Source organism: Labeo rohita, chromosome 7 (assembly GCF_022985175.1).
Source record: "Labeo rohita strain BAU-BD-2019 chromosome 7, IGBB_LRoh.1.0, whole genome shotgun sequence".
Lineage (NCBI taxonomy): Eukaryota > Metazoa > Chordata > Actinopteri > Cypriniformes > Cyprinidae > Labeo > Labeo rohita.
In genome coordinates, this window is record NC_066875.1 from 5,653,534 (window position 1) to 5,675,583 (window position 22,050).

The 22,050-nt window shown below is 30.7% G+C and overlaps 1 protein-coding gene across 1 annotated transcript in view; it reads left to right on the plus strand.

Moving 5' to 3' along the window:
- phlpp2 (PH domain and leucine rich repeat protein phosphatase 2) overlaps positions 1-22,050 on the plus strand; it is a 91,851-nt gene that overhangs the window by 65,551 nt on the left and 4,250 nt on the right. The window contains 11 exon segments of the mRNA XM_051114432.1: positions 3,447-3,649; positions 3,740-3,800; positions 5,538-5,633; positions 8,072-8,227; positions 10,641-10,841; positions 10,985-11,147; positions 14,970-15,100; positions 15,264-15,380; positions 19,304-19,498; positions 20,364-20,595; positions 21,852-22,049. Coding sequence (XP_050970389.1) covers positions 3,447-3,649; positions 3,740-3,800; positions 5,538-5,633; positions 8,072-8,227; positions 10,641-10,841; positions 10,985-11,147; positions 14,970-15,100; positions 15,264-15,380; positions 19,304-19,498; positions 20,364-20,595; positions 21,852-22,049 — 1,753 coding nt within the window.

Consider the following 22,050-nt stretch of genomic DNA (forward strand, 5'->3'; position numbering starts at 1 on the left):
TTTATTTATTTATTTATCCAGTTTTTTAAACTTTCAATTAAAAATTAAAATTATATGCATATACATTCGACCAGTTTAATGCATCATTGCTCAATAAAATTCTAATAAATAAATAAATAATTTATTAAATTTTATATATAATAAATATACGTAAATAAGTATACATGTAAAATTATAAGCAGCAAATCAACATATAAGACTTATTTCTGAAAGGATCATGTGACACTGAAGACTGAAGTAATGATGCTGAAAATTCAGCTTTGCATCACAGGAATAAATAATATTTTAAAATATATTTACATAGAAAACAGTTATTTTAATTTGTAATAATATTGCATAATATTACTATTTATACTGTATTTTTAGTCCATTAAATGAAGTCTTGGTGAGCATAAGAGTCTCTCCTGAAAAATATATGAATAAAATAATAAATAAATCAAAATAAATCAAATAATAAAAAAAGATTGAACAGTAATGTAAGTTATTTCAAACTTTGAATATCTTTCAAAGATTTGATGTTAATTTAATGTTAATCTTATTTTTTGTTTAAAAGCACTTATTGTATTAACCCATATAAACATAACTTATCATAACACAAATCGTAATCTGTATTGCCTTACTCCCAGCTTCATAAAACCAGATGGAAATAAGGATTTCTCTCAGCGTTTGTCATTTTTGAGTGCAATATGCATCAGACGGTTAGTAAACTGACTGTGGGCGTTCTGTGGACGACCGTCTGATGTTGAGGCTACCCTGTCACTAACAGTCACGATTGCTCTTCTCATAAAGTCATTTTTTTCTAACAGTCTGTGGTTTTGATGGCAGCTCACAGTCTGTGACTCACCTGAGAGAGAGAATGAGCGAAACAGCGAAACAGACTGAGGTTTGTGGATTTTCTGGGTCCTGACTGCACCTGCTGTGGATTAGAAATCCAGCCAGGCTCGTAACACAGCGCTGAGCTGTCGTGGGAACTCGCGCGGGGCCTCAAACGCTCCCTGGCTGGGGGAACGAGAGACTGAAGCGTCTGTCACCTGAACAAGCTTTGACTTTCTCTGCCGGATTATCCCACATGCTCAGATTCCTCACATACTCACCCATCTCATGGGCAGAACGTGTGCAAACAGCAGATGTGAGCGGGAATTTGAGTTCATGGGGGGCGTCGATTTAACAGAAAGGTTTAATGCCCTAATCACTTGGCCGTGATCGTCATTAGCGAACTGCGGCGTCTCATAACAGGAAGCTGTTCGGTTAATGGAGATTCAAGGGAGCACAGATGAACCGTCGTGAAGGTCATTGCTGGATCTTTCAGGCCTGACCTCCACAAAATGTCAACTAAGCATCAAATGAATATAGGAAGAGATTATTTGCAAAAACAGAGAACTCCGTTTTTTTTTTTTTTTTTTTTTAATTTTCAAAAATCATGTTTATTATGATGTTTTTGTGTTTTATTGTGTTAGCTGTATTTTTTAAATTCTTTTTACTTAATCAAAATAACCCAACTCAAAATAACAAATCAAAATAACAGTTCGATTGAGATTAATTGGAGTGCACAATGAAAAAACATGATTTTTCTGTTTTTGCAAATGAACTCTTCATACATGTAATATCTGGAAGAATATTCAGTGCATTTGCTGTTTAGAATATATAATATAATCATATCTGCTTACAGATTAACTTTTTATTCATCAAAGAATCCTGAAAAAAAAAAAGTTGTAATCAGTTGATTTCTGAAGGATCATGTGACACTGAAGACTGGGGTAATGATGCTGACAACTCAGTTTTGCATCACAGAAATAAATTACATTTTACAATATATTCACATAGAAAACAGTTATTTTAATTTGTACTTTTACTGCATTTTTAATCTAAAAAATGAAGCCTTGGTGAGCATAAGAGACTTTTCCTCTTATAAAAAAGAAATAAATAAAATCATATTTGAACAGTAGTGTTAGCTTTTCCTACTAAACTGTGAGTAAAGATCAAATTGTATCATATTTTATAAATATAAAATATTTCAAAGATTTGATGTTACTAATGTGGAAAACTGACTATTTGCTAACAGATTTTATTTATTTATTTTATTAAATCAAGGTCGCTTATGCTCAAGTCTCTTATGATCAAAGTTTATTTAAAAATACAGCAAAGCAGTAATATTCTGAAATATTTTTGCAATTCAAAATAACTGTTTTTTATTTGTATATATTTTAAAAATGTAATTTATTTATGTGAGGCAAAGCTGAATTTGTCAGCATCATTACTCCAGTCTTTCAGTGTCACATGATCCTTCAGAAATGAGTCTAATATGCTGATTTAGTTTAATAAATCAGCAGTATATATATATTGTATATATTATTAAGTGTGTGTGTATATATATAATTATATATATATATATAATTATACATATATATATAATTTCTTTATTTATTATTATTTTTTACATTTTTATTTGTTATTAGTAATATATGCAAGATTTGCTAATATGCATTTATTCTCTATTGGCTGTTAGTGCAACATTAAACACATTTTTGCAAACTTTATTATTTGATATTGTGTTTTAAATTGTGGAAATTATATTTTGCATATGTCTGTACACACTTGTTTTCTTGTCATGCCAAAACTACCTTTCATTTTGTTTCTGGCATGTAAAATCTTGTTTTATCAGACTGTTAAACTGGAAACAGATTTTTATAAATGCTCTGATTTCTTATTTTACCTTCATGACTCAAATAAATCAGTTAATCATTTGTTGAACTAGTTCATTTAGATGAACATTTCAAATGAACTCATTAACTAAAATGATACTTATAACAACATGCAATGTACTATAATACTGAATTATTAGTAGCACTTTGTCGATTGCTAACATTAGTTATCAATACATTTATTTCACTATTTTAATCTTAGTTAATGTTAGTTAAAAATACATATGTTCATTGTATGTTCATGTTAGTTCACAGTGCATTAACTAATGTTAACAAACACAACTTGTGATTTTAATAATGTATTAGTAAATGCTGAAGTTAACTAACTGGGAATAAAAGCTGTAGAAGTATTGGTTATTCTTAGTTCATGTTATTTAATGCAGTTAACTAATGTTAACTAATGAAACCTTATTACCCAAAGTGTTACAGAATTATTTAATATAATTCAATATAAAAAAGCAATGTTTCATTTTATTTTATTTTATTTTATTTTATTTTATTTTATTTTATTTTATTTTATTTTATTTTATTTATTTAGCAGAATCTACAGTACAGTACTTTATTTTTTGAATTTAAAATGTTAGCAGTATTTATTTATTTAAGACAGCAAATACTCTCTGTGTGTTAAGAGGTCCACTCTTCTATTTATTTTTTATCATTTCTGTTTATATCATTTTTATGTTTCACTTCGGTTGATCTTCAGTATATTTTTATCTGACATGAGGCCTGTGTTTTTGTGTGCAGGTTAAATGGCCTCCGCTGTGTTAAAAGTGAAACTCTAGAGCCGGTAAAACATCTCACGCAGCTTGACCTGAGAGACAACCAGTTGACGTCTCTGGACCTGAGCTCGGCCTGCAGTCTGGAGACCCTGCAGTGTCAGAGGAACCAGCTGGGAGCCCTGACGCTCAGCGGCTTCACCCTGCGCACACTCCACGCCAGTAACAACCGTGAGTATAAACGTCCAGAGTATCGTTTATGAACCACAAGATTCCATTCACAGGCCTCATGATATGTAATCACTATATGATCTTTCATAGGTCTCACCACAGTGAACATCTACCCTGTTCCCAACCAACTCACACATATGGACCTATCAAGGTAAATGACATTCATTCAGTGCATGTTCTGTTCATTTCCAGCGGCAAATTATTTTTCTGTCCAAACTAAAGAGAGAAAATGCTGCATAATGCACCAAAATCAGAGTCAGATGAAACATATATGATGTTTAATGCACAATTTTGGACGAGTGGTCATTTGTAAGTGACCAAAAAATGTATTTTTGCAGCTAGTTAACAAATGTTGAAATCATTGAAATACAGCTGAAATAAAATTAAATATAAATTTTAGATTAAAAAATATAAATATAAATATAAAAAACTTGCAACAAACTAATAAGTATAAATACTAATTACAAATAAATATAATAAAACTAATAAAAATAAATGAATACAAATAAAGCTAAAATAAAAATTATTATCTTTTTATAATTAAATATTAAATAAAATACAGCTGAAATATTAAAATACAACTTAAATAAAAAAGAAATATAAATATTATTAAAAACTAAAAAAATAATAAAACTTAAGCTAAAAAAAAACACTTTTCAAAAACAAATAAAAATGACAAAGGCACATAAAATGTATCATTACAACTCATGAAAACTAAAAATATAAAAATTGTAATTAAATACATAACAATACCACAACATTTTTACAAAATGAACAACAGTACCAGTAATCACAAATATCTAAACTATGTAAACTAATGACTCATTTATTCTTAGGTTGTTTAGAGCAACTCTGTACTAGTGTTGTTATGGTTAACTAGAAGTATTTTTCATTTCTTTTTAAAAAAATGTTTCATAAAATATGTTTTTAAAACTATAGGAACTATTTAAAATTGTATTATTTATATATTTTTTTATATTTTATAAAAACCATTAAATATTATACAATTATTATCTTATTTTATTATTAAAATTCTTAATTATTGTTCATTAACTAGATGTAAATTTTTGTTCATTAAAATATAGCTGAAATATAGATTAGATTAAAAACAAAGTTTATAAATTACTAATAAAGCAAAAATAAAAAGTTCAGTTCAGTTTCAAATAATGAAAAAATTCTAAAAGCTCAAAATGACTAAAACTTATGAAAAAAAAAAACACATTTTAATCAAATGCATAATAACCACAACATTTTCACAAAATGAACAACAGTACCAGTAATAATAATGTCCAATCACAAATATCTAATTATTCATATATATGTTTAATACAAAATGTTTTTAAAACTATAGGAACTATTTAAAACTATTTCATTATTTACATCATTTTTATAATTTTATTAAAAAAAAAAAAAAGTCTATTATAAAACTTTTTGTTCATTTTGATACAGCGGAAATAAATACTAGATTAAAAATGTAAGCTTTATAAATGAATGAACTTAAAAAATATATATAAATAAGAAAAATTAATGAAAATTATAAAAGCTCAAAATTACTAAAGCGTATGAAAACTGAAAATATAAAAATAAGATCCAATTAAAAAGTATTATAATTTTGAATTAGTTTTTATATTTTCCTTTTTTTATATATAGTTTCAGTTTCTATACTACTGTAAAAGTATATAAACAATACTTAAATAACGCTGCTCTGTACTTCCTAGTGTATATGCGCTGTAACGTGCACATTGTAATGCAAATGTGACCGAATGTAGATCAGCTCATTTACAAGAGGCTCAGCGTGCTCCAGTCATGTCCTTTACCCTGCTCACTCCTGTACAACGCTAATGCTGTGATGTAATTAGCCTGGAGTTAATTCCCATCCCTCCTGCAGGAATCTCCTGGAATACCTGCCAGACTGGGTGTGTGACAGCAGGAAGATTGAGGTGCTGGACGTCTCCCATAATCTGCTGTCTGAGCTCCCGGCCAGGTGCGTGCATTTGTGTGTGTGTGTTTAGACTGTCGTGAACAGCATTTGCATCTTCCCCAGTTGCTAAAAAGAAACTGTCTTCCTGTTCCCTCATTCCAGAATCTTAAGGTCAGCATTTTGTACTTATTTATTCAACAAAAATTGGCCATTTGATATGAACAATGTGGGTTAAAGCGACTGTCTGGCCGAACGGTGGATGTGAATAGAAACGGGTTGACGTTCATCAGCAGACGCTTGATGAGGCCACTCTGCTGTCTCAAAGCAAAGTGATGTAAACGCCAAGCAGATGAAAGCACCATTTCCAGCTAATTCCACATTAACATTCAGGCATTTGCATCTGAAAGAGCTAAAAGCTGTGCACAAATGAGATAATATGGGGCTTGAAGTTTGTGTCCCATTTGAGACTGAGTGTTGCACTCTTTGCCTTACATAAAAATGCTGTGTTGCTGTTTTTGAAGGAATAGTTCACCAAAATTGAGGATTCTGTCTGTATTTACCCAACCTCATGTTGTTCCAAACCCATAATGCTGTTATATTTTCCATGAGAACAGAATTTTTTTTTGAGAGTCTTCAAGCAGCTCTTGTCATGCAGCTCATAGTAATATTTGTTTCTCCCAAAAATTCAGGTGTAAATATTTTATTATAATATTATTAAAATTATATTATATTATATTAAATTATATTAAATTGAATTTTATGCATCACTAATATTTTGTTATATAAATAAAAAGTTGTAAATTTTATTTAAAATGATATTTTAGTCAAACACCACTTAGATTTGTGTCTTTTCCTCATACAAAACTTTTGTTTGGCTTCAGAAGACATGAAATAGGGTTGTGTGTATATTAGGATTGCGTTATTAATATCAAATTTTAAATTATTATATTTAATTATAGAATTAAATTTTTTTATAATGTGTTTTATTTGACAGTAAAATATTAAAATAGTAATGAAAATGAAAACTTATTTACAGTAAACCTACAGTTGCAGCCTTAAAGAGGAATATTGTAATTTTCAGTTGTACTGTAAAATGAAATTATTATATTATTTTTCTTAAATACACTTTTTATTTTTCAATGAAAGTTTATAAAAAAATTATGATTATTTACTGAAAATTTTCAGTTGCAGCCATAAATAGTAATATTATAATTTTACAGTTGTACTGTAAAGTGAAATAATGATATTATTTCTCTTAAATAAATAGTGAACAATTATAATGATTATTTACTGAAAATCTTCAGTTGAAGCCATAACTAGTAATATTATAATTTTACACTTGTACTGTAAAATAATTATATTTTTTTAAGTATAATTTTTTTGTTTTACAGTAAAAATGTAATAATAATAATAATAATAATTTTACTGAAAATCTTCAGTTGCAGTACTACTGTATATTTTTCTTGAATACTCTTTTTTTTGTTTTACAATAAAAATGTATAATAATAATAATAATAATAATAATAATAATAATAATAGTAAAGAATATTTACTGAAAGTCTTCAGTTGCCGTACTCTAAAATAAAATTGATATTACTTTTCTTTAATAATCATTTTTTTATTTTACAGTGAAAATTTATAATAATAATGATTATTTACTGAAAATCTTCCGTTGTAGCCATAAATATTAATATTATCTTTTTACAGTTGACTGTAAAATGATATTTTTCTGAAATACAAATGTTTTGTTTTACAATAAAAATGTATATTAATAATAATAATAATTAATATTTACTGAAAATCTTCAGTTGCAGCCATAAATATTAATATTATCATTTTAGAGTTGACTGTAAAATGATATTTTTCTGAAATATTTTACAATAAAAAGTATAATAATAATAATAATAATGATAATGAATATTTACTGAAAATCTTCAGTTGCAGTACTGTAGAATAAAATTGATGTTATTTTTCTTTTTTCTTAAATAAGCATTTTTTATTTTACAGTAAAAATGTATAATAATAATGATTATTTGCTGAAAATCTTCAGTTGCAGCTTAAATTATTTTGTTTCATATTGTAATTGAATAATTATGTTAGTAATAATGTATTTACAGTTATTAAATGTTTTATATTTAATAACTATATATATATAATATATTTGTAATATGCAACATTTTCAGTTATTTATAATTTACTATATTTAAAATGTTGTATTATTTACAGTATTGATTGATTGATTGTCATATTGATATATAATCACAATATTTCTGCAGCAATTTTGCAGCCCTGTAAACAAGTAGAACAAACCTGGAGTTTGTTTGCATCATTTATTTATTTAGTTGGTTACTTTTAATGCAATAATAGCAATTGGGTTTTGATTGACATGTAGTTATGTAAATAATATTAGGATGTTTTCATTATTTGATGAATTATCCCTGTAAATGTGTCTAGGCATTGATGGTTCGTCTGATCCCTTCTCTGTTCCTTGTTCCTTTCAGACTCCTTAGCAGTTTGAGTCTGCGTAAACTGCTGGCTGGCAACAATAGGTTGGAGAGACTGGCTGACCTGCTCGACCACATCCCGCTGGAAACACTCGACCTGCAGCACAACAAGTTGCGGGAACTGCCAGAGAGCTTCTTCTACAAAGCCTTAAAGTAGGTCGCTCCCTCCTTCTGTCCTCTCTCTGTTCATCTAATTCTCCGGGCTGTGCTTTCTTTTTTTTCTGTCTCTCTCCCTCTCTTTCTCTCTTCACTTTCCTCGTGTTTTTCCTCTGTTTCGTGCGAATTTCTGCGTGTGACAGATGCAGTGCTGCAGCTGCGTCTCTCTCTGCACTGTGGACCTTTAGTCCTGCTGCTTGAGCTCTTCATCAGACCTCCTAGCCTTTTACAGGAACTTGGCAAACCAGGGAATTCTCTGCAAACTGCTCTTTTTGGAAAGAAAAATTGGTATATATCACCTATGGAAGATATTGCAGATACATACTCAGAGCTACTTTGAAAGTGTAGCTACTCGTGATTTAAAGAAGTTAAACTAAAGTCAAGCTACTAAAAAAAGTATCCAACTACATTAAAGTTATTTAATTAGAGCAGACTGAAAAAATTAAATGATGAAACTTGATTAGACTTACAGATTTACACTTAAATGTACATTAAATACAACTAAAAATGCTGGAGTATTAATTTCATGGTTATTATAGTAAACTAAAACAATAAAAACATTGATGTTACTTAAAATAAAATAAACATTAACTAAAATAAATTTAAATGAAATACAAAAAATGTAAACTTATTTTATTTCAGCTAGTTGCCAAAGCAAGATTTCTTGTTTTCAGTCAGTCAGATTTACTAAAGGAACTAAACTAAAACTGAAGCAAAAATTACATTAAAAAATTAATGGTAATACTTTACGATAAGCTTCCATTAGTTATTGATGGTTAACTAACAACATTAACTAACAATGAGCAGTACATTAGTTACAGTATGTGTTAATCTTTGTTAAAGTTAGTTAATAAAAATACAGCTGTGCATTATTAATAATGTCATCTCAGGTCCATGAAATATTAATTAAAATATCAACAGATATGACTTTTGATTTTAATAATGCCTTAGTATATAGTGTATATATATATATAAAAAATAGTATAAATAAAAAAAAAAAAAATACAAAAAATAAACACTAATTCAAAATATAAAATATGTATATATTATTTGATATTATTAGTAAAATATTAACAGATACATCTTCTGATTTTAATAATTCATTAGTAAATGTTGATACATATATGTATATACTTATATTTATACTATACAAGTATAGATAAAAATAAACAAAATACAAAAATAAAAACTAGTTCAAAATATTATATATATATTATTATTATTATTATTAACAGATACATCTTTTAATTTTAACAATGTATTAGTAAACGTTGAAGTTAATTTATTGTTATACATAAAAATAAGTAAATAGATAAATAAAATAAAATACAAAACAAAAATCAAAAGTTGTATCTGTTGATATTTTAATAAGTATTAAAATAAATAAATAATAATAATAAATAAAATACAAAAATAAAAACGAATTCAAAATATTTTATGTATGTACATATATATATATATATATATATATATATATATATATATATATATACATAAAACAGAAACTTTTGATTGTAATAATGCATTAGTAAATATTGAAGTTAATGCATTGTTATATATATATATATATATATTAACATTATATTAACATTATATATATATATATATATATATATAATTATTATTATTATTATTATTATTATTAAAATATCAACAGATACAACTTTTGATTTTAATAATGCAATTAGTAAATGTTGAAGTAAATGCATTTTATATATATATATATATATGTGTGTGTGTGTGTGTGTAATTATGTATTATTAAAATATCAACATGTACAACTTTTGATTTTAATAATTCGTCAGTAAATGCTGTAACTAAGTAAAATTATGAATTAAATAAAATACTAAAATAAATTTTAAAAAATAACATAAATTACACAAATAAAACAAATTCAAAATATTAAAATTATATATTTATATAATTCTTATATTTAATGTATTTGTATGCATATTTTTAAAAATATTTGTTTAAATATATTTTAAATATTTATAAATATGTATAAAAACAGCAGAACAACTGTCAGGCTTCTGGTAAATGTAGTTAAGTTAGTTGCTTGGTTGGTTACTCTGGATCTATAGAAGCACAGTATAGTACGTAGAGGAAGTGACATGCTTCTCCAGATCCTCTCATGGATGTGTACAGGAGGATACGCTCAGTGAGGCACAGTAATATGAGCCAGAACAGCCCGCAGCTCTTCCATTTCCTGTGGCTTAATTTACTTGTCATCCATTAAGCATCTCTAATGCTGAAAGATGTGCTGCAGCTCTGAGGCTTTTGGTTGAATCAAAGATGGTTTTTGCTTTTAAAGAGTCGTATTTAGACAGCATTACTTGTACTGTGTGTGTGTGTGTGTGTGTGTGTGTGTAAACTTACCGACTTGTCTTCCCTTGTTCTTCTCGTCTGCTAGTTTAAAGTATTTGAATGTGTCTGCCAATGCGCTGGAGACGGTCCCGCCGAGCAGCCAATCGGAGGAGAGCCTCAGCACCCTGCAGGAGTTGTATCTCACAGGAAACAACCTGAATGAGAACTGCGCTGCTCTACTGGTGGGGCATCAGAACCTGCGGGTCTTGCATATGGCATATAACCAGCTGCAGTCCTTCCCTGCTAGGTACAAGACCTTCAGCTAATGTACTTCCATCTACGGGATGGGAGGAGCCTATTAATCAAATTAGACACCAAAACGATCAGTGATCATATCAGTGTGAATGACCATGAGTTCTGCTGTTGTTCCTTTGTTTGTTATGTTTGCAGCAAACTCAGTAAACTGGAGGTCCTGGAGGAACTGAATCTGAGTGGGAACAAGCTGAAAACAATCCCCTCCACCGTGTCCAGCTGTAAGAGACTGCACACGCTCATCACCCACTCCAACCATATCAGCGTGTTCCCAGAGGTCCTCAGCCTGCCCGAGATCAAGGTCTGTGACATATGATGACAGGACATGTGAAACACTGGCCATAAATATTGTAAGGCTCTTAAGGGTCAACAACAGAGTCATCAGGTGGCAGGAACAAATGAAAATCTAAAAATGTAATATTTAAATGTAAGCATAGCAATTACAGTAATTAAAGTTACAAAAAAAAGTTTAGCTATCATCAACGGAGCATGTTAGACTGCTTTCTGGAGTCTAATGACCGGAGTAATGGCTGATGAAAATTCAGCTTTGCATCACAGGAATCAATTGCATTTTAAAATATTAGATAAAAGAAAAGAGTTCAAATTTCTAATATTTCACAATTTTACTGTTTTTAGTGTATTTTTGATGACATATGTCTTGATGAGCAGTGGAAACTTTTTTTAAAAACGTGAAAAATTCATAGTTATTGTAAACCTTTGACCGGTATTGCATAAATTGATTTGATTATCCATTTATAATTATTAATTTTGATATATATATATATATATATATATATATATACACTACCAATCAAAAGTTTTTGAACAGTAAGATTTTTTTGTTTTTTAAAGAAGTCTCTTTTGTTCACCAAGCCTGCATTTATTTGATCCAAAGTACAGGAAAAACAGTACAATTTTGAAATATTTTTAATATTGAAAATAACTGTTTTCTATTTGAATATATTTTAAAATGTAATTTATTCCTGTGATTTTGAACTGAATTTTTAGCATAATTACTCCAGTCACATGATGCTTCAGAAATCATTCTAATATTCTTCTGATTTACTGCTCAAAAACATTTATTATTATTATTATGTTTCTGTGATGGATAGAAATACAGAAACAGATGAATAGAAATCTTTTGTAACATTATAAATGTCTTCATCATCACTTTTGATCAGTTTAAAGCTTGCAACCTTGTACCTTAAACCTTGCTAAATAAAAGTATTAATTTCTATAATTTCTTTCAAAAAAAAAAATTAAATAAATAAATAAAAAACAAATAATAATAATAATAATAATAATTATACTGACTCCAAGCATTTGAAGCTTTTTAGTTCAGATAAGTGCTGACGTTTGGGTATTTCTCTTGGAAAAAAAAAAAATTTACTCAACTGTTTTAAATATTGATAATAATAAATGTTTGTTAAACAGCAAATCAGCATATTAGAACGTTTTCTGAATCATGTGACATTTAAGGGTGGAGTATTGATGTTGAAAATGTTGCTTTGATCACAGAAATAAATTACATTTTTAAATGTATTCAAATAGAAAACAGTTATTTTAAATAATAAAAATATTTCTGAATTTTACTAATTGTGCTGTACTTGAAATGAATGCAGGCCTGGTAAGAGACTTAAAAAAAAAAAAAGTAAAAAAAATCTTACTGTTCAGAAACTTTTGAATGGTAGTGTATGTAAAATTGTGAAAAGTGCTCTTTTAAAAACATTATTTAGTTGGTAAATTTTATAAGTTTTTGTGTCCAGATTGTCCAACACAATTTGGCTGTTGTTTGTTAAACATTTTATTTTACCTTTCACACTATATTTTACATAATTTCATAACGTTTTTTTCTATATTTTTTACCTTATTTGACATTTTACAAACTAATCCAGTTAAGTCTGGCAAAATTAAATTGTTTTGTACCAAATTGTTTGTTGCATATAATTTTAGATTCAGCATTTCACAGGATGTATTATTTTAATTTAATTTCATTTAATTTTATTATTTTTTTTATTAACTTTATTTTACATTTTACAATCGACAATCAACAATCAATTGACTTTTTAGTCAAATCTGGCAAAAGTTTAAGATTTAAGTTTAAGATTTAATTAATTGATATACATCATAAAATAATAAATAAGCTTTCCATTGATGTATGGTTTGTTATGATCGGACAAAAGTTTTTAGTGTATTTTTGATGACATATGTCTTGATGAGCAGTGGAAACTTTTTTTAAAAACGTGAAAAATTCATAGTTATTGTAAACCTTTGACCGGTATTGCATAAATTGATTTGATTATCCATTTATAATTATTAATTTTGATATATATATATATATATATATATACACTACCAATCAAAAGTTTTTGAACAGTAAGATTTTTTTGTTTTTTAAAGAAGTCTCTTTTGTTCACCAAGCCTGCATTTATTTGATCCAAAGTACAGGAAAAACAGTACAATTTTGAAATATTTTTAATATTGAAAATAACTGTTTTCTATTTGAATATATTTTAAAATGTAATTTATTCCTGTGATTTTGAACTGAATTTTTAGCATAATTACTCCAGTCACATGATGCTTCAGAAATCATTCTAATATTCTTCTGATTTACTGCTCAAAAACATTTATTATTATTATTATGTTTCTGTGATGGATAGAAATACAGAAACAGATGAATAGAAATCTTTTGTAACATTATAAATGTCTTCATCATCACTTTTGATCAGTTTAAAGCTTGCAACCTTGTACCTTAAACCTTGCTAAATAAAAGTATTAATTTCTATAATTTCTTTCAAAAAAAAAAATTAAATAAATAAATAAAAAACAAATAATAATAATAATAATAATTATACTGACTCCAAGCATTTGAAGCTTTTTAGTTCAGATAAGTGCTGACGTTTGGGTATTTCTCTTGGAAAAAAAAAAAATTTACTCAACTGTTTTAAATATTGATAATAATAAATGTTTGTTAAACAGCAAATCAGCATATTAGAACGTTTTCTGAATCATGTGACATTTAAGGGTGGAGTATTGATGTTGAAAATGTTGCTTTGATCACAGAAATAAATTACATTTTTAAATGTATTCAAATAGAAAACAGTTATTTTAAATAATAAAAATATTTCTGAATTTTACTAATTGTGCTGTACTTGAAATGAATGCAGGCCTGGTAAGAGACTTAAAAAAAAAAGTAAAAAAAATCTTACTGTTCAGAAACTTTTGAATGGTAGTGTATGTAAAATTGTGAAAAGTGCTCTTTTAAAAACATTATTTAGTTGGTAAATTTTATAAGTTTTTGTGTCCAGATTGTCCAACACAATTTGGCTGTTGTTTGTTAAACATTTTATTTTACCTTTCACACTATATTTTACATAATTTCATAACGTTTTTTTCTATATTTTTTACCTTATTTGACATTTTACAAACTAATCCAGTTAAGTCTGGCAAAATTAAATTGTTTTGTACCAAATTGTTTGTTGCATATAATTTTAGATTCAGCATTTCACAGGATGTATTATTTTAATTTAATTTCATTTAATTTTATTATTTTTTTTATTAACTTTATTTTACATTTTACAATCGACAATCAACAATCAATTGACTTTTTAGTCAAATCTGGCAAAAGTTTAAGATTTAAGTTTAAGATTTAATTAATTGATATACATCATAAAATAATAAATAAGCTTTCCATTGATGTATGGTTTGTTATGATCGGACAATATTTGGCCAAGATACAACTATTTGAAAATCTGAAATCTGAGGGTGCAAAAAATCCAAATATTGAGAAAATCACCTTCAAAGTTGTCCAAATGAAGTTCTTAGCAATGCATATTACTATTCAAAAATCATGTTTTGATATATTTACGGTAGGACATTTACAAAATATCTTCATGGAACATGAGCTTTACTTAATATCTTAATGATACATTATTTGGCATAAAAGAAAAATCGGTAGTTTTGACCCAAGCAGTGTATTTTTGGCTATTGCTACAAATATACCCGTCCTACTTACGACTGGTTTTGTGGTCCATGGTCACAATTGTGCTGTTGTTTGTTACACTTTATTTTCCATTCAGTGTTTTACATGAAGTATGTTGTATTTGTTCTGCTCTTTGCGTAGCTAGTAGACGTGAGCTGTAACGAGCAGACAGAAATCCTGTTGCCAGACTCTCTGCCTTCAACACTACAAGAGCTGGACCTGACCGGCAACAGCAGCCTCATGTTAGAGCACAAAACACTCAACCTCTTCAGGTGAGCTGCTACAAACAGCAGTCCTCCGTGTGGGACACATAGCACATTATGCAGCTGATGAATATTAATACGTTCTAATACTCTCACAGGCACAGGTGGTTAATTGCCTTTTGAGTTTTTTGTCTTTATCTCTGCCTCCTGTCTTTGTCCTCCTCTCTTCCAGTCACATCAGTACTTTGAAGCTGGACCAGAAGCCAGCCGTGACAGCAGGAGATGCACAGGGCACATCGTCCACCCTGTGGGATCATGGTTATGCTGAGATGTGTGGGCAAAGAAACAAGTGAGCAAAATCTGGAGACATGAGAGTCACAGATCTGGAGACAATGAGTGTGCTTGTCAGCTGAGTTGCCAAGTCTGTGTTTTTTAATGCGAAATTGGGCTACGTTTACATTGGCGCGGGTTGGTTTTAAGGAAACTGGTTAAACCAATCTCCCCAGAACGGACCCCGATGGAGGGGAAAACTGTTCGACTTATTTGACTATTTGTTTTGATTAGCAGTTGGGCTGGTTTTGTTTCACAGAACTGGCAACTCTGCTTGTCAGTGTTGGTTGTTTGGTTAAAGAAAGCCTCAGTCTAAAAAAAAATCAAGCCATTTTCCAGCATACCATCCCCAAACTCTAATTATCTATTACATATTGAGGATACACTACCAGTCAACAGCTCTTTTGCTCACCAAGCCTACATTTATTTGATCCAAAGTATAGCAAACAAGGTAAAATTTAAAAATATTTTTACTATTTAAAATAACTATTTTCTATATATCGTAAAATGTAATTTATTCCTGTGATCAAAGTGATTTAAATTTTCAGCATCATTATTCCAGTCTTCAGTGTCACATGATTCTTCAGAAATCATTTTAATATGCTGATTTGCTCTTCAAGAAACATTTATTATTATTATTATCAATTTTTAAAACAGTTGTATACATTTTTTTAGGTTTATTTGATTTTTTTTTTTTATAGAATTATAGAAATACTTTTATTTAGCAAGGATGCTTTAAATTGATCAAAAGTGATGATAAAGACATTTGTAATGTTACAAAAGATTTCTATTTCAGATAAATGCTGTTCTTCTGAACATTGTTTTCATCAAAGAAATCAGAAAAAATTCTACCTAACTGTTTTCAACATAGTAATAATAATAATAAAAGAATGATTTCTGAAGGATCATGTGACTAGAGTAATGATGCTAAAAATTCAGCTTTGAAATCACAGGAATAAATTACATTTTAAAATATATTCAAATATAAAACAATTATTTTAAATAGTAAAAATATTTAAAAATATTACTGTTTTTGCTGTACTTTGAAACAAATAAATGCAGGCTTGGTGAGCAGAAGAGACTTCTTTAAAAAAATATAAAAAATCTTGACGTAGTGTTTGAGTCTAAATGCACAAAAAAAATAATTTTAATTTTTAATTAATCTTAATTTTCTTAAGTTAGTTCTAAAGACAAAACTTAAGAATTAATTTTCTTGAAAAGAATCTTCTAAAAATCATTGTACATAACTTATTAATGTTAACCTTCAACTTTATTAATTCCTCATTATGAATGTTGCACCCTCTATAGGTTGCATTTGTTAGCCCTATACATCATCAAAGGTCTTGTTTCAGAAAAGTAACCATTGTAAAATTGACCTTTATAATAGCCTTATTACTATAATTTCTAGATTTCTTTGGGATGTAAAGGTTACTTTTCTGAAATGAGACACCAATGATAATGTGAAATGATAATGATTGGTCAAGATTATGCATGACAGGACTTTGGAATTTGAAATTCAGTAACAACTCTTTAAAAAAAACTAGTTAAATAGGGAGACAGAGTGCTGAAGTCCTGTCAAGCCAGTCTCAATAGTGTGTGCGCTTATTATAATATTACATAATCTGCAGTCGGTTTTTCATCGAGTTTCTGCAGCAGCTGTTAATCATATAAAACTAACAAAATTGCCTTCTTAGGAATAACATGTTCTTAAAGGGGTCATCGGATACTAAGTTCACTTTTTCATGTTGTTTGAACATTAATGTGTGTTGGCAGTGTATGTACAAATCTACCCTATAATGATAAAAATCCATGCAGTGGTTTTTAATTCATCTGTAAAAATAATATCCCCTTTTTCAAATCGAGCCGTTCTCAGATGCCTGTCGGTGTGCCGTCACACCCACAGAGGCCGCTCCCACGACAGTTGATTAACATGAGCGTCTTACCTCAGATCAGCTGTCACAGTCCAGTTACCTTCCTTGTTTCGATGCCGAAGCAGGGATGTAAGTTAAATTGAGCGATTGAGGTGTTGTGTTGCTGGATGTAATAATGAACATAGTGGTCGTCATTTACTCCCAACATCTGAGCAGCTGAAGATGCAGTGGATTACGTTTGTTTGTGAAGGGAATGCGCCTCCCGATCTACATATATCCGTCTTATGTTTGCGCGAATCATTCGTGATCCAGCTTCACTTACAGCAGAAGTGTGTATAAGGGTTTTTTTTATGAATCTTTGCGATCGCCTTTGCTAATAATGTGGTAGTTAGGAAGTTTAGCAGCTAAACACAGCTAAATGCAGCTAAAGTAAACAGGCTCGTCACTCCACAGAGTGTAGAGAGGGGCGGGGCGAGCAGAGTTCAATTGCATTTAAAGGAACAGCCCCTTAGAATGAGATGATTTATGCAGAGCTGATTTTGACAAGGTAAAAAGGGTGTTGTTTTACAAAACCGTTGAGAATTTTTAATCAAAGTATATTAGAGACTTTTCATTAAGACCCTAAAGAATCATATCAACTTGTGGAAAATGGGCATCCGATGACCCCTTTAAAAAAAAAACAATTGAAAACTTCCTGAGAATGTTTCAAGGATTGCACTTCAAGAAGTTGTTCACCACCAGTAAAAAAGATTTCCTAATAATTTACTCACCCCCTTGTGATCCAAGATGTTATTGTCTTTCTTTCTTCAGTTGCAAAGAAATTAAAGTTTTTTAAAGAAAACATTCCAGGATATTTCTCCATATTAGTGGACTTCAGTCGAACCCAACAATCCCAGCTGAGGAATAAGGGTCTTATCTAGTGAAATGATCTGACATTTTTCTGACAAAAAAAAAAAAAAAAAAACTAAATCATATTATTATTATTATTATTATCAAATTACTAAATCATATAAATTTTAACCACAAAATGCACATCTTCACGAATTTCATAATTATGCTGAAAAGGTCATGCACGGTTAGTTCTTCTGTGTGCTTCGGTTCAAAAAGGTAGTGTTGTGCGAAAAACATCATCTCATTTTCTCCTCGAACTTCAAAACCTCCAAAACGACATCATTGTTTTACTTTTTTTTTTTTTTTAAAGAGCATTTGACTTTCTTTGCACGTTTGCTTTGTCAGTGAGTCGGTACTATTGCCTACGTCACTCATGAGTTTTGCAATGCGTGCAAGACGAGCATTTGTGGTTAAAAAGTACATACATTTTTTTTTTTTCAAGAAAATGATAAAATGGTTTTGCTAGATAAGACACTTATTCCTCGGCTGGGATCATGTAGAGCCCTTTGAAGCTGTATTGAAACTGCAATTTGGACCTTCAACCCGTTGTCCACCACTGAAGTCCAATTAATGGTTTTCCTCAAAAACCTTAATTTCTTTCTGACTGAAGAAAGAAAGACAAGAACATCTTGAATGACACAGGGGTTAGGAAATTATGATTTTTGTGAATCCAACCTCCTGATGTTTTGCCTATTTGGCCCTGAGACAACTAATTCTCTAACTAATAAATACTTGGATGGCATAAAAACAGTTGGCATTCTCAGAATAATAGGAGCATTGAGTTTCACAGTAGATTTCGCAGATGCCAAGAGCAAGACGCAGCAGGAGGGCTGGTTTGAATGCAGAATGCATCCCATAGGCTTAAACGTCTTGTTTCTACATGTTTAATGTGACCTCACTGTGCTTGGCTCCCCCTGCAAAGGGCATTACCTCCACACTTTCAAAGCAGTCCGTCTCAAATATCGCATCCTCTCTCGGTACCCTTCATCCACCGAGGGGGGCCACTTTTGTGTCTTTGTCAGAGAGAGAGTTTGTGTATGTACCTATATAGGTGTATCCATTACCATTTAATGAAATGTATTTGAAATGTGATATTGTACACATTGTAACATTTTGGTTGGGTGTTGGTTTCATGAAGAGCATTTGTTCTATTGAAATGTTCTGTTTTACCTGGGTTCAGGTTGTGTGTGTCTGTGCTGGCTGTGGATCGCTTCGGGGACAGTCCGGAGGCTGCTTACGGGATTTTTGATGGTGACCGTAATGAGGAAGTTTCCAGGTTACTGCAGTGCACCATGGGAGATGTATTGGCAGAGGAGATACAGCACTCCAGTGTGGACAGTGTATACATGTGCAACACTTTCCTTACCTCTCATAGGTGTGTTTTGCACATACACAAATTTGATTAAGCTTTGTTTTATATTTTCATAAATAATGTATGCTTCAGTTTGCTTGTGCAATCATTGGCAACAGTTTGAACACATTTTATTACGCCACTCTTTGGAATACTTCATTCTTCAGTCATTCATTGTGTAAATATTTTTGTATAACAGCTGTTAAACTACTAATTTTTATACAGGGGTCTTCTTTCTAGTTTCTTTGGTAAAATAACATTTTGCAGATTCTGCAAAGTGTGTGTAAACTTTTGACTTCAACTGTATATAAGAATATGATTCACAGTTTCATGACATTTCTTTTTAACTTTTTAAGTAATTAATTTTTAGAAATAAATTATCACCAAATAATCTTCATGCTAAGTATATTATAATGTGCAATATCATTAAAAAATAACCAGTTGTGTATTGCAAATATGGTGCATTCAAGCCCTCATGTAAAATTTGGGAAGTCATAATTACATAATCAGGTGCGTTCAAATAAGTTTATGTAAGCCAAAGTTTTTGTAAAACAAGGTTTTGTAAGCCGAAAGTCATTATATATTCTATAATAGTTGTAAAGTACAATTGTAGTTCATAAGTACAACTTAAAACAGCTAGTTATGTTGAAAAAGAAAACTATTATTGCCATTATTATTACCATTTTGTCACTAACACTATTATTACCATTTTGTCAGCCCACAACTCTGAAACTCAGGCTCAGAGAAAACCCACTTGCGATTACAACTTGCCGTTGAACTTCTAAATATGACTTGAATGCACCATAGTTCAGACAGAGCTTTGGATTTAGATTCTTAGCTATATGAATAACGAATGCATTTCTAATATTGCTGTTGTGCATTTTTGCAGGAAACTTGGCATGGCAGGCCAGAAGCTAGGTGCCTCTGCTCTGCTCTGCTACATCCATCACGAGTCCTCCGAACCTGGCCGCTACTTTAGCCTCACTGTGGCCAACGTAGGCACCTGCCAGGCTGTACTGTGTCGAGATGGGCGACCTCTTGCCCTCTCAAAAGTTTTCAGCCTAGAACAAAGCGCTGAGGAGATGGAGCGTGTCAAACTGGCAAAAGCTATTATCACTGAGGTATTGACTCATTCTCAGGTCATACCATAGACCAGGGGTGTCCAGTCCTGCTCCTGGAGGGCCACTGTCCTTCAAAGTTTAGCCAAAGATTGTCTTACTATAAGGGTGATGAGAAGGTCTGTATTACTTGCTATTGGAGAACGCATAACGGCTAACTTGTATCACGTGTGCCTTAATAACCAATCACATTACAGCCTTGACATTATTGAATTTCAGTCAGAGTTGTACACCAGTATTTTTTTGGTGTAAACTAAAAATAGTTCAATCCAAAAGTACTGTTTAGCGTAAAACATTTTGAAGATTAGAAGATAGGCTGTCGATTCATTAAATGATAAGTCATTTCCTCTAAAAAGCTGTTAAGTCAATGTAGTAAAGACTCTCCTCCATTGACATCCATTTAAAAAACTGCCTCTGGTCTCCTTTCCCACATACTGCCAGACTGGAAGCGTCAGCATTAGCCGTTACGCTTTTTCAGCTAATGGTTGCAGGCTTGCCTTCTAGTGGCTTTGGTTTAGCTCCAACCCCAATTAAACACAACTGAACCAGCTAATCAAGGTCTTACTAAGCATACTAGAAACTTCCAGGCAGGTGTGTTGAGGCAAATTGGAGCTAAACTCTGCAGGAGAGTGGTCCTCCAGGACCAAGTTTGGACAACCCTGATATAGACCTTTGTCAGGTTAGATGCCACATTGAATTGGAAACAGATGAAAAGGAGGCTGTAAGGGATAAACTTGCAGTTTGTGCTGTGTAAAGGTCTTCGATTACATCATTTTCACAACTCACAGCTTTTAAAACAATTTTTCCTTCGAGTTTTTAGGAAAGCCATTTTGTCAGCTGAACAGTCGGTATGTTGTTGAATAACATTACAGTCCACTTTACTACTATCCCTCACCTCTTAGCCTTGTGTTCTTTCCTGTCAAAAATTAAATACGGCTGTTCCCTGACTAAGGTCTATATAGGCCAGGGATCCTCAAGTCTGGCCCACAAGATCCACTTTCCTGCAGAACTTAGCTCTAACCCTAATCAAACACACCTGAGCATGCTAATCAGTGTCTTCAGGATCATTAGAAAATCACAGGTAGGTGAGTTTGATCAGGGTTGAAGCTAAACTCTGCAGCGCATCGACCCTCCAGGGCAAGATTTGAGGAACCCTGATATAGGCTAACCGGCTGATGAACAATGCTGTTTATTGCAAATTTGGTCATGAATGAGAAGTAGCATCTTATGTGTCTCTAATCATGACTCTTGTGCTGTAGGATAACAAGGTGAGTGGGGTGACATGCTGCTCACGGTTACTTGGCTGTTCCTACCTGTTTCCTTGGGTGCTTCCCAAACCCTGGGTGCACACAGAGCCTCTCTGTTCCCAGGATGAGTTCCTGATCCTAGGAAACAAAGCACTCTTCCAGAAGGTTTCCTACCAGGAGGCAGTGAGCACTGTGCTAGCTGTCAGAGACC